Source organism: Alligator sinensis, unplaced genomic scaffold (assembly GCF_000455745.1).
Source record: "Alligator sinensis unplaced genomic scaffold, ASM45574v1 scaffold561_1, whole genome shotgun sequence".
Taxonomy (NCBI): Eukaryota; Metazoa; Chordata; order Crocodylia; family Alligatoridae; genus Alligator; species Alligator sinensis.
The window spans coordinates 1,052,216-1,068,023 of record NW_005842165.1 but is presented as its reverse complement, the minus strand read 5'-3'; the positions used below and the strand labels follow the sequence as shown (position 1 = coordinate 1,068,023).

Below are 15,808 nucleotides of genomic sequence, written 5' to 3'. Positions count from 1 at the left end.
TTGCCTGCTGCTGTCTAGCCCTCAGTTTTCATGGCCATGGTCAGGGGTGAGCGTGGGAAGGAACAGAACAAAAATCTCCTGAGTCCCAGCCCTGTGCCTTAATCACAATGCTTCCCTTCCAGCTTGATGGTGGCTGTAGTGGAGAGAGGTAGATGTGTGGTGCCATGAGGAAGGGGTGTGAGGTGTGTGTGTTTGTAGGAGGGGTGCCAGCAGCACAAGAAGACTCTGGATGGGGACTGTGGATGCCAGGTGGAGAAGTGACAGCCCCATCCCTCTCCCCAGCATGAAGGCAAAGCCAGCTTATGGACTGGGAACCCTGGGGCAATGGCTCAATGATCCTTTCTTCTGGTCCACAGCCCCCTGTCACTCACTCCACCCCAGAGCCAGGTGTGCCAGTTACTGGCCACAGCACAGAGCAGAGAGCAATCAGGGTAACTACTGGTGGGTTGCTGTATAGGAGTCCAGTGTCTGATGATATCACTGCCATAACAGTACACAGAATGGAGCATCAGGTAAGGACATTTGCACATAAGAGATCCTGATGCATCCCAGCCCATTAGCATTCACACTTAAATTGCTTAAATAAATACCCAACTCTGATCATGATTTTAATAAGCACGAGCTGCTCTTTACTCACCCAGTTAATAAAGGGGTAGACTTTACATGTCTTTACTTACGGAAGGTATGTTACTGCCAAGTCCAAGGGGATAGCTTTGTATAGGAGGACTGCAGGGGCTGGTCTGGGGCAGAGAGGTTAAGGCTGTATCAAGCTGCCAGACTTCTCCACTGGGGAGGAGCTGGGCTGGTACTGATTTTGCTGCTCCTGGTCTGACATGGAGCTGGCTGAGGCATTGGGAATCAGGGCAAATTTGTTTCTAAAGCCCTTGCTGTTGTACCATATCTCATAAGCAAAGTATGGCTGGGTCATTATGGAGACATCTGAGAAACTGCTGCAGAAGGGAAAGGTGAGATATCTCATTAAGGAGTTCCTCCCTGGGTGGCATTATCCCAGTGGAATGCTAGGGGACTATGCTGCAGGAGAGGGATGGGGGCAATAGGAGGTGCTCTCCTTCCCAGGCCAAGTTGATCTGCATGCTATAGTGGCAGTGCTGGGAAGTGATGTAGTGCAGAGAGTAAGTAGAAACTTTATTGGAAAGCCATTGTCCACTTGAGTTAGGGTGGACTCCGGTGTCCTGATGTGGCACTAGCGGGTGCTCTGATGCATGGCAAGGGGCTCAATGCTGGCACTGTCTCTTGCAGTCAGTGCAGACACCAGTCCCCCAACCTGGAACTAACTCTGCTGCAGGGAGCAGTGAGAGGGCTTGATAACTGGCAATCTCCCTCTCCCCTTTGCATTGCTGACCTGGGTGCTCCAGCACTAGAAATCTCTAAGCTGGAGGGTGTTGGGAGCAGAGGCTTGATAGCGGTGGCTAGGGGGCTAGTTCTGACCCTGATACCCCACCTCAGTGCTATGGGGTCAGTGCTGTCCCTTGCACTCAGTACAGATGACCAGTTCCCCCTTCTGGGGCTAATTCTACCATGTCACTGGAGGGCCTTGTCTTACAGCAGTGAGATGATAAAGCCCACTCCAGCCCCCATCAACTGCACTTCTCCATAGCTGGGCAGTCCCCTCACCCCCAGAGTGTATGCTTTTCCCCTTCCCAAAGCAGGGACTGTTGCTTTAAAGTTGTGGTGGGTAGATAGAGTGTATGCAATGATGAATAGATACTGTATATAGATGGATGGGGGTGTGTAGCGATGAATGGGTAGCTGGGTGTACATCAAGATGTGTCTATAGAGAAGCACATGTGGGTCTGGAGCTTGCAGGGTCTTGGGGTAGTGGTGTGGCTGGCACAGCTCAGTGCCTTGCTTGGGTCTCAGTTGCCCAGACACGCACACTGTGCCTGGTGCTCAGCGTGCGGAGTGATCTGTGGCTGGCAGTCTGCATGGCTGTCTTGCCTCTGTTCCTATATTTAGTCCTCGGCAATATAATTAGGAGCAGTGGGAGGAAGGAGCTTTACCCATGATTTGTGTCATCACAACATTGCTGCTCACGTCTATGCAGTTTCCAGGAGTGGGGAAGCAGTGTGCCTGCCTGTCCCAGCCTCAGCAGCAGCTGTAACAGCTGGGCTTGGGGCAGCCAATCAGGCCTGGCAGGAGCCTTCAGCATTGACCTACGGAGGGAATGAGCAAGAGGGAGGTTCACAGTATTGAGCACAGCTCCATGTGCTAGCCACCGCCTCAGGTATTTGTTACCAGCACACTGCCAGGTAGCTCCCCCAAGTAAGGCCCAAGGTGACAACACCATGTTCTTAGGTCCAGTATCAGTCTTATGTGGACTTCTACTGCCTCCATTACTTGCACCTGCTGAAACCTGAGCTCTGGGATGGGGAAGGCAGGGTAGGTGCAAGTTAGAGGCAGAGCCATGGGGTAGGGCCTGCAGGCAACCACTGGATGGGTTATAAGGAAGGGCCTCTTGTCTAGTCTCTTCCCCGAATGAGAGCATGCATGGGCAACATGAAAATGAACTTTCCTTGTCCCATTGGAGGCAGCCCTCCTTGGCACATGGAAGTTGCCTGCAAGTGATGGGGCTCTGGCAGGTTGTGGGCTGTGGAAATGTAATCCCAGGCCATGGGCAAAGCATAGCCCCTGGTCTAATATGGCTGGGTCTGACCACCATGGATACATCCCCAGGCTACTTACATTGTCGCAAGCACCCTTCAAACCAGAGAACTCCTCCCTATTATGCTCCCTACCCACCCCCTCTCCCTGAGCTGTCAGGTTAATGTGTGGTACCAAGGGGTTGCTTCCCACCTGCCCACTCACTGCTCCGGCTTTGAGTCCCCTCATTCTGCAGCATGTAGGGGAACATAGCTGAGGAGGCTGCTGTCAGGCACTACAGACAGGGATTGGACATCTGCCTCAGCCAAATGGGACTGGGGGCCTTTCTGCAAGTCTGCAGCAGGTGATAAGCTCCTTTTCAGTAGCTTGTGTTGACTGAGTCAGGGGCTGGGATGATGGTCCTAAGCCCCCTTCCAGACAAGTCCTAATGGTTATCACTGCTGCAGGTTGAGGGATGAACTAGACCCTGGTTCCTCTGTGCCACAGAGCCTGAACCCAGTTCAGGGTGGGGATGCAGAGGTGTGTGGACAGGGGACCCTACAGATGAGGGTGGACACCTTGAGCCAGGTACAAAGAGGGGGTTGTTCCCCAGGGCTGTCATCCAACACTGTGCTCTGGCATCCATCATATGCTGCAAGAGGCATAGGTGCATGTTACCCAGTGCTGCCAAGGTGCTGCTAGGGTATACCCTGTGGGGAGGGCAGTATCCATCACGCAAGTGGCTTGTGTGACCTTGGGCATGTCCCTTAAGGCAAGGTCTTGACACCAGTGGGAGTGAGGAACTTCAGTAACCTGACAGATCCAGACCATGCTGTCTCTGTCCCTGGCTACGGAAGAGGGGGAGGTCACCATCCCACCTGGGGTGGGTGCGGTGAGGAGGGCCAAGGTTTATTGGGATCTGATGCACATTGATTGGATGTCTGGAGCTGGCAAAGCATCTGCACACCTTGTCTTCTTCACAACCTTTTCCCTGTCACTGGCTCCATGAGGCAAGGCAGGGGTACAGGCCGGGGAACAGAGGGACAGAAGAAATAAAGGTTGCAACCAAGGTCAGCCAGTCAGTCTGGGACAGAGCAGGAACTTGAGCCCACATCTTCTTGCTCCTAGGCAAGTGGAGACCCAAAGGGGTTCCCCCTGGAAAATCATTTATTTGAGCCACACTGGCATTGACCATAGGGGTGTCAGCCCCTGGACTATGGTTTGTCCACTGTCCTGCTACCCAAAGCAATGTGGAACCAGTGGATTGAAACCAGTGAACCTGCTCTGACTGACACCAGTTGTGGATCTGGCTCATGTGCCAAATCCCTCTCTGTCGAACAGGCCTAGACTACATGCTGGGGCACCAGGCTGTCAGGCCCCTGTGGGTCAAGCCCCACTGCAGCTTTCTGCAGTTTGGAAACCAGGTATATAGTTTCATTGCAGAAGCAGGTTGCAGGCCCCAGCCAGAGGCAGCTGGGCCTGCAGGTGGAAGCAGTTAGAAAAAGTAGAAATGTATTTTGGCATTGAGATAGATAAGAGCAGCAGAGGGCTGAGCCTGCACAGCCACAGCATACTGGATCAGTGTAAACCAGCATTGCCCACTATGTGGATTCAGGGCTTGCCATACTGCCCTGCTTGTCATTTCTGCTGAGAGGAACAGTGAAGGACCAGCAGTGCTAAGAGCCAGATTAACCCCATCCTCAGGTTCACTACTGGGGTGTGACAAAGCTGACTGCTGCCAATGCAGTTGTTGTATAAGTCAGTTGTGTGTGGGGATCTAGGGCTAGAACCCTGGAGCTTTGAAACTAGAACTCATGACTTGATCTAAAGGAGCCTTTTCTGGCTAGCAGCAGTAGTATGGCTTTTATCTTCTCCATGGGCCAGTTTCTCACAGAGACTCACACACTGCAGTCATTTGCTAGCTTGACCTCAAGCCTGGAGGCTTTGAGAGAGAAGTGAGACCAGGTTCCAGGCCAGGTTTGTGCCAGAAACCAGCTTAGATGACTGTCATGGGCCCTCTAGCCTTAAAATCTGTGGTTTAGCCACCACAGAGCTAAATGAGCCAGTCTGAGTTGCATTCAGTTACTACCAACCTGGTTTTGATTTGCACTGCTTCCAGGAGCCCCCAAAATAACAAGTTCTTTTGGTCCATAGATCTTAAGGGAGGCTGGGATTGTTATCCCCATTTTATAACAATAGGGGCTGGGGGAAAATGGAGGCACAGAAAGGACAAAGGAACTTGCCCAAGATTCCCCAGCAGCTCAGAATGGAACCCAGGTCTCCTGAGACCTTGACCCTGGCGCTGCCAGCCTCCTAGCACTCATGGCAAAATAATGGCATGAGGCAGCAGCGTGCAGCAACTGGAGGAAGGGGATTTGGGGGCAACAGGGCTCTTCGCCCCCCACCCCTCCTTTTCTCACCAGGATATCAAGCTTCCTTAGCTCCAGTCCAAGGCTGTGGGTGAGTCTGGGGGTGACCAAGGGCACACATGGTTTTCCTGACTTGAGTGTTGCTTTCCTGTTTTCCTGGCAGGGTGAAGGCCAAGAAGGGCGTTAACCTCCTCAACACAAAATCCAGGAACCTTCAGTGGCTGGTGAACTCAGAGTTGCTGACAGGTGGCAAGCACTCCACTGCCACTGTCGATGTGGCCAAGATAGAAGGTGCTCTGCCCAGGTAAGAGATAGACCAGGGGTGGGCAAAATGTGGCCCGCGGGCTGGATGCAGCCTGCCAGGCCATTCTATCCAGCCTGTGGGGCCCCTAAAAAATTTAGAAAATTAATATTTGTCTGCCCCTGGCTGCCTGTCATGTGGCCCTTGATGACTTGCCAAAACTCAGTAAGCGGCCGTCCACCCAAAATAATTGCCCGCCCTGAGATAGACAGTGCAAGGGCCAGGCCCTTGTCGCTGCCAGCTGCTACCACCAGTGGGCATCATGATGCTCTTTAGGGACATTGGTGCCCAGTGGCAGGGCATGGCTGTGGGTCTTCAGCGCCCTGCACATGGGTCCTTGGCATCAGCTGCAAACTCAGCAACCCCTCTACTGTGTGTGTTACAACACTGCTTTGGATGTATCTCCCTGGTGCTTAGTTGGGAGAAGCCATCTCTGCCCCAAGAGCTCACAGACAAGACTGGCACTATAGCAAAGGGGAACAGAGACACACAGGCATTACCAGAGATATCCCAGGTCACATCTGGGACAAGAGCCCAGGTTCCCAGCCTTCAGTGCAAGGCTCACTGGACAACTCTGTCATTAGCTGGGGAGGTGGCTGGGACTCCAGCCCAGTGACCTGTCTCCCGCTATGGCCAATACCAGCTGCTACAGCAGGAAGTATGACACATGCCCTAGTGGAGACCCAGGAAATAACCTTCCAAGCCAAATGGACACCGCATGGAGCTGCCACTGCCTTGTTTATGAGAGTTGAAAGATCCATGTAGACTTCCTCCTCTCTCCTTCTCTTGCCACCCTTTGCCTCTGAACATCCTCAAATGCAGCACAGGCTGGGAAAACTCATGATGCCATTGGGAGTTGCATGGTGGTTGTGGCCTTCCCTTCCACCTCAGTTACTGGAGCCTAAGGGTCAGGTGAGAATCTAGACTTCCACTGAAAGAATGGCATAAGTTTCAGTGAGGTACCATCAGGGACAAGATTGAAAATGAAGGACGCTCGCAGCCAGAGAGACCCACAGGCAAAGATAGCAGCCTGTCATGTGCCAAGATCCCCGGCCTCTACCACTTGAGATGAAAGTGTTCCCTGGCCTCCCACCCAGTGTTCCCTGGCCTCCTCCCTGCCTGTGTTCCCTGGCCTCCACTCTCCTACCTGTCATGGCTTGATGTTGCATATATGAAGGGGAGGCTGCCTATAGGTGCCAGCATGCACCTAGCAACTGGAAGTGCCTTTTATATCTTGGTGCCTTTTACATCTTTGCCCCCATCCCACAGGTGTACACCCTCTTTAAGAGGGTCTTAGTTACCTTAGGGGTTAGACTCATGACCTCCAGCCACCCCTATCACCACACCCATGCCTTGCAGATGACTCTCATTTTTCCCTTGTAAGGGATTTCTCAATCCCAAATAGACAGTGGCCCCTTCCCATCCTCTGCCCCTTTTTGTCTGGCTGAGCCCCCCTAGCCCTCAGACTCTGGGTTCTGGACCCCATCCCCCAGCGTCCCTGACCAAACCAGGTCTCGCAAGCACAGAACACCCTTGGCACCCTGTTTTGTGGCCTTCAGGCCTCCACTAGAGCCCCAACTACTCCACTGGTCACAATCTTAAATAAAAAAAAATAAAACCAACACACAAAATGTTAACCATGTAGTTCTAACTCAAACTCAATCCTTTCAGGGCCATCTGTAAGGAATGGCCTCAATTCCCTCACCCCAAAGTTCCTCCTTTTCCTGTGACAGCCAGCCCTGCCTCTCAGCTCTTAGCTGAGACTTGGATTGCCAGCCTCAGCTCTGAGAGTGGGCTCATATGCAGCCAAGCCCACGCTTTCTGGTCAGCTGACTGCTGCCCTTGGAGATGTGCCCAATGGTTCCTACTCAGTCTAACAAGTTGTTTTCCCTGCAGTCTTTCAACAATTCTTAGCAGGCCTAGGCCTCAAGGCTAGGGCTCTTGTTGGGGCTAGCTGTTGTAGCAGTCTGCCCTTGATGGGTTACAAAAGTCCTATTCCCCCTCTGATTGCATTTAACAGGGTTGAGGTTCTTGTTACACCATCCATTAGGGGACATCACCATTTTTGTCCTCTCATATATACCTTACTTCTCATTCTTGGTCAAGAATTTGGTTGCATGTAGGGGATGGAGGTGGGAAGAGACTTGCCAGTTGGATGAGTTCAAAGAGGAACCACACACTATCATAAGAGCTGGACCTAAGGGAAGAAGAAAGGCATATTTGAAGCCAAACTGTACAACTGGCAGCATAAAAGCAAGGACACAATTAGGCGGCGCTCCCTTTCTCTTCCTTCTAGCGCTGGTGGAATCCACATGTCAAGGGCTGGCTTTTTTCAGTTTCCTTGCCTGAAGCTCGTTCCCTGGAACTGCCTGATAAGCTTTTGTTGTTGGGGATTTTTAATTGAAAGAACAGCACATGAATTCCTCAAGGAAGTAAGGGCCCAGATGCTCAGGAGAGATTTCTGAGTCTTGAAGGTGAACTGAATGCTAAGCTGGAAATGGAGGTAAGCTCACTAGACTCCCCTTGTGCCCAGCCTTGGAGAGATACCAAGCCCAGGAGTGGGTTTTAGCTTGTCTTTTTTAATTCTTTGCTGAAGGGCATCCTAGAAGGGGAATCTGTAATGTCTGGAAATGCATCTTTGCAGTGCATTGCTCCACCACTAGATGTCTCACAGGATCTGGTCCCTGGTAGACAAAGGCAACCAAGCTGGAACACAAGCTGTGTGGAAGCCTTTCTTTGTTCTTATTGCTACCAAGGATTTTTTTTTTTTTTTTTTAAAGCAGATGCCTCCTGTTTAGGAAGGTTTCTGACTCTTTGTCACACAAAATGTTGGGCCCCTTAGGCACACTGAAATTTCTGTAATGAGTCAGAAAGAGAGAGAGGATTTCACAGTGGGGGAAAGGTTGTTTTTTGTTTATTCTGTGTATGATACCTTATTATAAGGTGACACATTAACTTACCTCTTTATGGATGTTGATTTAGAAAAGATCCTGGCATCTAGGTCATTACTGATCTAAACTAACCTAGTGACAATTAGTATGCTTTTTTTTCCCATTCATGTAAAGCATTATCCACTGTTGCCAGTAATTAATTAATTAAGTAGTAGCTGTAGGAGACCCCAGTCAGGAGTCAGGGTCTGTGCAGGGTGCTGCACAAACACAGGAGGAGATAATGTCTGCCCCTAAGAGCTTCATATGTAGTTAAAGGGGAAAGTTGGCCCAAATCTAGTACCTACATGGGCTTTGGCAGTCAACTGATAAGCACGAGGAAGATGGACCATTGAAATAAACCCTGGAGGGGAGTGGGAGGGATGGATTATCTTCCCGAATCCATCTTCTTCTAGAGGCAAGCACCTCTAAAAAGGATACTTTGATCAAATCAGATTACTGAGGGTGGAACAGGGGTAGAGGACTGAATTATCTAGCCTATGTTATACAAGACATCAGAGTAGATGAGCTCATGCTCCCTGCTGGCTTAAAATCTATAAATCTCTGGATAAAACAGAATGTGGATGGAAATGGGGAAATGGAGCAGAAATGCCTAGGGAAAGGTAGAAGAACAGGAGACTCAATGACCTTGAAATATTAGCTGATCAGATAGACTCACTAGTATTCTAGACCCAGTTGAATGTCCAGCTGCTCTTGCCTGTGCATTTAACTTTTTTCAGTAGATGGTACCATAAGTCATCATAAACAATCACTTCTTGGAGACAGGATGGTGGGCAAGAGCGACCCCCTACTCCTATCCAGTGTGACTGCTCCTATTCTGTATTCAGTTACACAGCAGTCTATCTGGAGTCACACCCATTGATTTCACTGATGAGAGCCAGTGGAATCAGTTACACAGTTATTTCCAAAATCAATTATTTAGCTAAAGTATTACAATTTTGAAACACACTGCTAGATTGTATCACACAGCCCCTTTCAGCAGCTGGTCAGCATAGAAAATAACAACTTGCTACTGCTGCCAGACCAGAGAACTATTTCTTTAGTAAATTGTGTTTTGGAAACTAACAGTCCTTGTTTCAGACCCTACTGAGAATCCAGAGATGTGGGGATTGATAACAATGCCATGTTTTCTAAGCAAGTTGTATGAAGTACTTGGCAAAAAGGTATATTCCAGGTGGTCTTTCAAACATGGTATTCACAAACAGCTCCATCCACCAAAATGTAATCTAATCCATAGCCTGGAGATGCAAGGGCAGGGACATGGACATCCTGTAAGCCAGGAGCAGGCAATTATTTAGGACAGAGGGCTGCTTAATAGGTTTTGGTGAGCTGTCAGGGGCCATGTAGGTAGCCCCACCCCTTGGCAATTGCCTCATCCCCTGGTTGCCACATTGGGACCAGAAATCCTGCCCCCTAACCTCTGATCTTTGCCACCGGAAGTCCTCCCCTTGCTGCTCCCCCAACCCTGCCAAATACTCCTTTTGGGAGGTGGGGGTTGCGACCTTAGAACCAGGAAAAAAAATCAAATCATACACTAGAAGTCAAACACCTACTATAATATATTTTAATTTCAATACAAAAATATTTGTCATGACTTCTGATTGTGTACTGTATATAGAAGGGATTGCATAATAACTCAAAAATAAAGAGTCACTCACATATATATTGTGTGTGTGTGTGTGTGTGTGTGTGTGTGTGTGTGTGGTAGGGTGTGGGAGCATGTGGGGGTTATGAGAGGTGTGGCTGTGTAGGGGGCATAGGGTATGTTGGAGTGGATTTATGTGTCTATGGGGGTTATGGGGGAAGGGTGTGGGTTTGTGGGGTGTGAGGGAGGGTGGGAGTGTAGATACACCCCACACACTCCCCTCCATGGTGTGCAGCCTCCACTGCTGGCAGCAGCAGCAGGTGGGGATGTCAGGGTGCTCATGCCCGGTGTAGGTGCCTGGTGAGGCTTGGCTCTGGCCAGCACTGCTTGGGAGGAGGGAGCGGAGCCTGCTCTAGCACCAGGGCTCCGTGCCACATGCCTGTATCTCCAACACTCACAGTGGGGAAAGCCCCACCCTGGAGCCTGCTGCTCCCCCACTCCCTGCTGCACAGGTCTGTGTGCTCTGCTGGGAGTAGAGGGAGCCCCATCCCCTGTTTCCCCACAGTGTCCAGCATGGGGCTTCCCCTGCAAGTGCAGAGCTGCAGGTGTGTGGTGGAAAGCCCATATGATAGAGGCAGCCAGCATTGTGCTGGAGGCGAGGAGTGCACCCCTGTGGAGCCTGCCCGACTGCTTCTATCATTGGGTCTCCATGCCTGCAGCTCTGCACTCACAGCAGGGAAGCCCTGTCCTGGACTCCATGGGGAAAAAGGACAGGGCTCCTTCCACTCCAGGTGGAGTGTGGGGACCTGCGCAGCAAGGAGCAGGGAGGCAGCAGTCTCCAGCATGGGGCTTCCCCCACTGCAAGTGCTGGAGCTGCAGGTGCATGGCACAGAGCCCCAGTGATAGGGCAGGCTTTGCTCCCTCTGACTGTGCAGTGCTGGCTGGAGCTGCACCCCACCAGGTGCCTGTGCTGGGCACGAGTGCCTTGACCTCCCTGCCTGCTGCTGCTGCCAGCAGCAGGGGCTGCACACCATGGGGGGAATGGGTGGGAGACCTCTACACCCCCCATCCTCCAACCCACACTCTGCCCACCTGAGCTCTGCACACCCGCTGCCCCTCTGGGCACAGGCTCCATGCTACACTCCCACTACTGCCCAGCTGCATCTCCAGCCCCCTTCCCCCCACCACTAGCCCGGCCACTTCCAGTACCTGCTGCCCTGAATGAGCAGGTTCCGGCTGCAGCAGGAGCCCCACCCTGAAGCTGCTGGCTGGGCAGAGTCCTTCCACCTAAGAGGGTGGGAACAAGGACCAATAAGGTATGTTGGTGGGGGTTGTACATGTGGGTGTCTTACTCCCACCCTCATGGGTGGAAGGGCTGTGTGGGGTGCAAGTCATTGGGGGGCGCCATGGGCTGGATGAAAGTGCCTTGTGGGCCAAATCCGGCCTGCGGCCTATACTTTGCCCACCCTTGCTTTAAGCCTACTCATGCTAGGGGAAGGCAATTAAGTGCCTAATTTGTCTCCCACACTTCAGCAACGAGTTTGCATATATATAACAATGGTTTATTGAAAAGAGCCTAGTTGTAGCACTTACTATTCTGCTGCCCACAGATCATCTAATGAGTGAGGGATTGGGTTTGAAGAACAATTGAGAGTGAGGTGTCCTCATTCTTCATGTTTTTTTTGTGGAACTAATGCAAACGAAGGGATTGGTGGGAAGAAATAATAGCTAAAGGCTACAAAAATTGCTTGGGGACAGGAAAACACTAACTGGAGCATGCCCAGGGACCGACATACAAGAAAGCTCCGTAGATAGGGACACTAGGAGAGCCACTCCTGAGAGAGCTGAGAGAATAGTTCTCCTTCAGCATGACAGGAAGTCGAGGGTCTCAACTGGAGGACTCAGGTGCCTGTACACTAATGCCAGGATCATGGGGAACAAGCAGGAGAAGCTAGCCCTCCTACTCTCCAGTGGGCATTATGTTCTAATAGGGGTTACAGAGACCTGGTAGGACTCCTCACATGATTGGAACATAGTCATAGAGGGTTACGCCCTGCATAGAAGGGACCGAGTAGGGAAGAAAGGTAGAGGTGTAGCTCTCTATGTGAAGGAGTAGTACACCTCCTTGGAGGCCAACATCAGCTCCAAAGAAGAACAGTTTGAAACCCTCTGGGTCAAACTACAGAGGTGGGGGGGACGGCAAGAAAGACCTAACTGTAGGTGTTTACTACAGACCACCAAACCAGGGGGAGGAGCTCAGTTTGGGATTTCTCTCAAGAACTGACAGAGGCCATGAGTGCACGGGACATGGTCGTCACGGGCAACTTCAACTATCCAGATATCTCTTGGGAGGAACACTCGACCAAGTTGGATCGGTTGCATTCCTTCCTGATCTACATCGAAGAGCTCTTCCTGACTCAAGAGATGCACAAGCCAACTAGAGGTAACACTTTCCTAGACTTAGTCTTGGCCAAAGACAATCTGTTGACCGACTTGAACGTAGAGGGCAACCTGGGTGACCACGGAACCATCACGTTCACTGTCCATCGCAAGGCAAGCAAATTAGATATCAGGGTTGAAGTTTTGGACTTCAGAAATGCAAATTTCAACAAGCTCAGGACAATAGTAGGGGAAGTGCTGCGGGACCAGGGACTGAAGACAAAAGAAGTTCATGAAGAATGGTCGTTCCTTAAGGACATGATCCTTGAAGCACAAAGGAAGTCCATTCCTATGCGGAGGAAAGGTAGCAAAAGGGCTGGGAAGCCCTCTTGGTGAAACAGGGAAATCATGGTCCTCTTAAAAAGGAAGAAAGAGGCATACAAACAATGGAAGCTTAGAACAGTCCCAAAAGAGGACTATACAGCAATGGCCCAAACTTGTAGGGAGCAGATTAGAAAGTCTAAGGTAGTGACTGAACTTAAATTAGTGATGGGAATCAAGGAGAAGAAATCCTTCTTTAGGTATGTAGGGAACAGGAGTAAAACAAATGAGTGTGGGGCCATTGCTCAACAACTCAGGACAGCTGCCTACTGACACTCAGGAGAAAGTTGAACTCCTGAATGACTACTTTGCCTTGATATTTCACCAGGCCAATGGGAAAATCATGCCAGATAGGGCACAGAATGGGCATGGTGGGAATGACCACCTTCTAGTATTGATGTTGAACTGGTGATCAATTAAAAAAATTAGACATATATAAGTCATGAGGACCAGATGAACTTCATCCAAGGGTGCTGAAGGAGCTGGCCGACGTCATCACGGAACCCCTGGCAAAACTTCCAAAACTCGTGACTCTCCAGAGAGGTCCCTGAGGACTGGAAGAGGGCAAATGTTGTGCCCATCTTCAAGAAGACGAGGAGGGAGGACCCAGGTAACTATAGGCCGATTAGCCTAACTTGTATCTCAGGGAAAATCCTGGAAAAATTCATTAAGGAGTCTATGTGCAATAGGCTTGCAGAAGGTAGGATTCTGAATGACAGCCAGCATGGTTTCGTCTTTGGGCAGATCTTGTCTTACCAATCTCATCTCCTTCTACGACCAGATAACTCACCACCTGGATAAGAGAGAGGAGGCCGACATTGTATACCTTGACTTCCAAAAGACTTTTGATCTGGTATCCCATGATGTTCTCACGGGAAAATTGGAGGACTATGGGCTTAACTGGTCGACAATTAGGTAGGTGGGAAGCTGGCTGTGGGGTAGGACCCAGAGAGTCCTAATGAATGGATTTGTGTTGTCCTGACGAGAAGTGGTCAGTGGTGTCCGTCAGCAGTCCCATTCTTAGTCCCATTCTTTTCAACATCTTTATCAATTATTTGGATGTGGGGTGAAAAGCTCACTGGCCAAGTTCACAAATGACACCAACTTACAGGGGAGCATGGTCACACTTGAAGATAGGTTGTAGGTACAGGTGGACCTAGGCAGGCTAGCAAGTTGTGTGGATCAGAACCAGATGAAGTTCAACATCGAGAAATGTAAAGTGCTCCACCTGGGGACAAACAATCCCCAATATACCTACAAGCGCAGTGGTGCCAAAATGACCAGAACCACGAGTGAAAGGGACTTGGAGGTAATAAATAATAGACCACAATATGAATATGAGCTGTCAGTGTGACACTATAGCCAGCAGGGCAACGAATACTCTGGTGTGCATCAATCGATACATCTCAAGCAAAACCAAGGAAGTTATTCTTCTGCTTTACAGTCAGTCCTCGACTTATGACTTTCCAAGTTCCAGCGAACGGCACTTATGACCTTTATAAATGAACAGCCTGTTTCGAGGTTGAGATGCCGGTTTCAACTTTACAATGCTTGATACATCTGTGTGCAGCTGGTAAGTCTGTTGTGGTGGAAGGGGAGGGGGCAGATCAATGCCCCAGCAGCAAAGGAGAGATTGGGAACAGGGGCTGGGGCAAGGGCTGCCCAGCCGGGGTAGGGAAGCATGGGATGAAGGTGCAGTTTGGCCGAGGGGGTGGCTCCCACCGCTGCGCACTGCTGGTCCTGGGGCAGGGGGAGGTGTGCCCCCAGATCTGTGTGGGCCGGACAGGGCTGGAACTGCCCATGCTGTGCTGCAGGTATGCATGGCGGTGCCGGGAGTGGGGCCTATGCCTTGCCGCTGCTCACCCAGCTGGGACAGGAGTGGGACAGAGCTGTGGTTCATCTGAGGGGCATGGGGAAGGGTGCCACTCCCACCGCTGCTCGCTGTTCATCTGGAGGCAGCACAGCAGCCCTGTCCTACGCCCACCCCACCCAAGCTGGGCAAGCGGTGGCAGGGCATAGCCCCCAGTTCCAGGACTGCCATGCCTGCTCAGAGCACAGCGCAGTCCAGCCCCAGCCCCATCTGGCCCACACAGATCCAGGGGCATGCCCCCCCCCCCTGCCCTCCTGGACCAGCAGCATGCAGGAACGAGAGCTGCTCCCCCCCCGCCCCCACCCCAGCTGGGCAGTACTTGCCCCAGCCCCAATCCCTCCATTGCTGCTGGTGCATTGATCTGCCCCCTCCCCTTATACCACAACAGACTTACCAGCTGGATGCAGCTGTATCCTGTTGTAAAGGAACCAATCCCCCATTTGTAACATTGTTCCTATGGGAAAATTGGTTCTGAGTTACAATGTTTTGACTTCCAGCACAGTTTTCAGGAACCAGTTCTGTTGTACGTTTGAGGGCTGCCTGTACTCAGCATTGGTGAGACCACAGCTGGAGTACTGCATTTGAACAAGGACGTGGAAACACTTGAGAGAGTCCAGAGGAGAGCCACACATATGATCTATGCATGGCAGGCCATACAAAGAAAGGCTGAGGGACCTGGGACTCTTCAGCCTAAAAAAGAGAAGGCTGAGAGGGAACTTGGTAGCAGCTTACTGCTACATCATGGGAAGACATCAGAGGCTCGGCAAACTACTGTTCACCAGGGCACCCTTGGGAAAAACCAGGAGTCATGGATACAAACTCCTGGAAGACCGTTTCAAGCTCAACACCAGGAAAAACTTCTTCACAGTCAGGGTGTCCAGACTGTGGAATAAACTCCCACCAGAGGTGGCGCAGTCACCTACCCTGGAAATCTTCAACGGGAGACTGGATGGTCACCTGCTGGGGTCACCTGACCCCAGTTGTCTTTCTTGCCTAGTGCAGGGGGGCTGGACCCGATGATCTTGCAAGATCCCTTCCAGCCCTTAACAATCTTTTAATCTATGAAAGAGCATGAAGAACCTGTCACAGGGAATCCTGAGTAAGAACAGAGGACAGGGCATGGCTCATTGTGCCTAACAAAGGACAATTTATCTTGAGGGACTGGAGCATGTCTATACCACAGCAACAGCATGTCCTGCCTGGAATGTGCCCGAGTGCAACCCCCCACTCATCTGCCTCCACTTCCATGCTCCAACCCCAGAAAGATGCCCCAGTGAACACCCTCAAGTTCTTCAGAAACCAAGGTCTCCCGAGAAGCCACAGGGGGATGCTTGTGACTGAGGGTAGCCACTCCAAGCAGCCAGGGCCCAAACA

The 15,808-nt window shown here is 51.1% G+C and overlaps 1 protein-coding gene across 3 annotated transcripts in view; it reads left to right on the top strand.

Moving 5' to 3' along the window:
* The window catches only part of TMEM132E (transmembrane protein 132E), a 227,371-nt gene that overhangs the window by 167,587 nt on the left and 43,976 nt on the right, over positions 1 to 15,808 (top strand). For all 3 annotated transcript variants that reach the window (XM_006025749.2, XM_006025748.2, XM_014520869.2), the window contains exon 3: positions 5,134 to 5,274. In XM_006025749.2, coding sequence (XP_006025811.2) covers positions 5,134 to 5,274 — 141 coding nt within the window. The remainder of the gene's footprint in view (positions 1 to 5,133; positions 5,275 to 15,808) is intronic.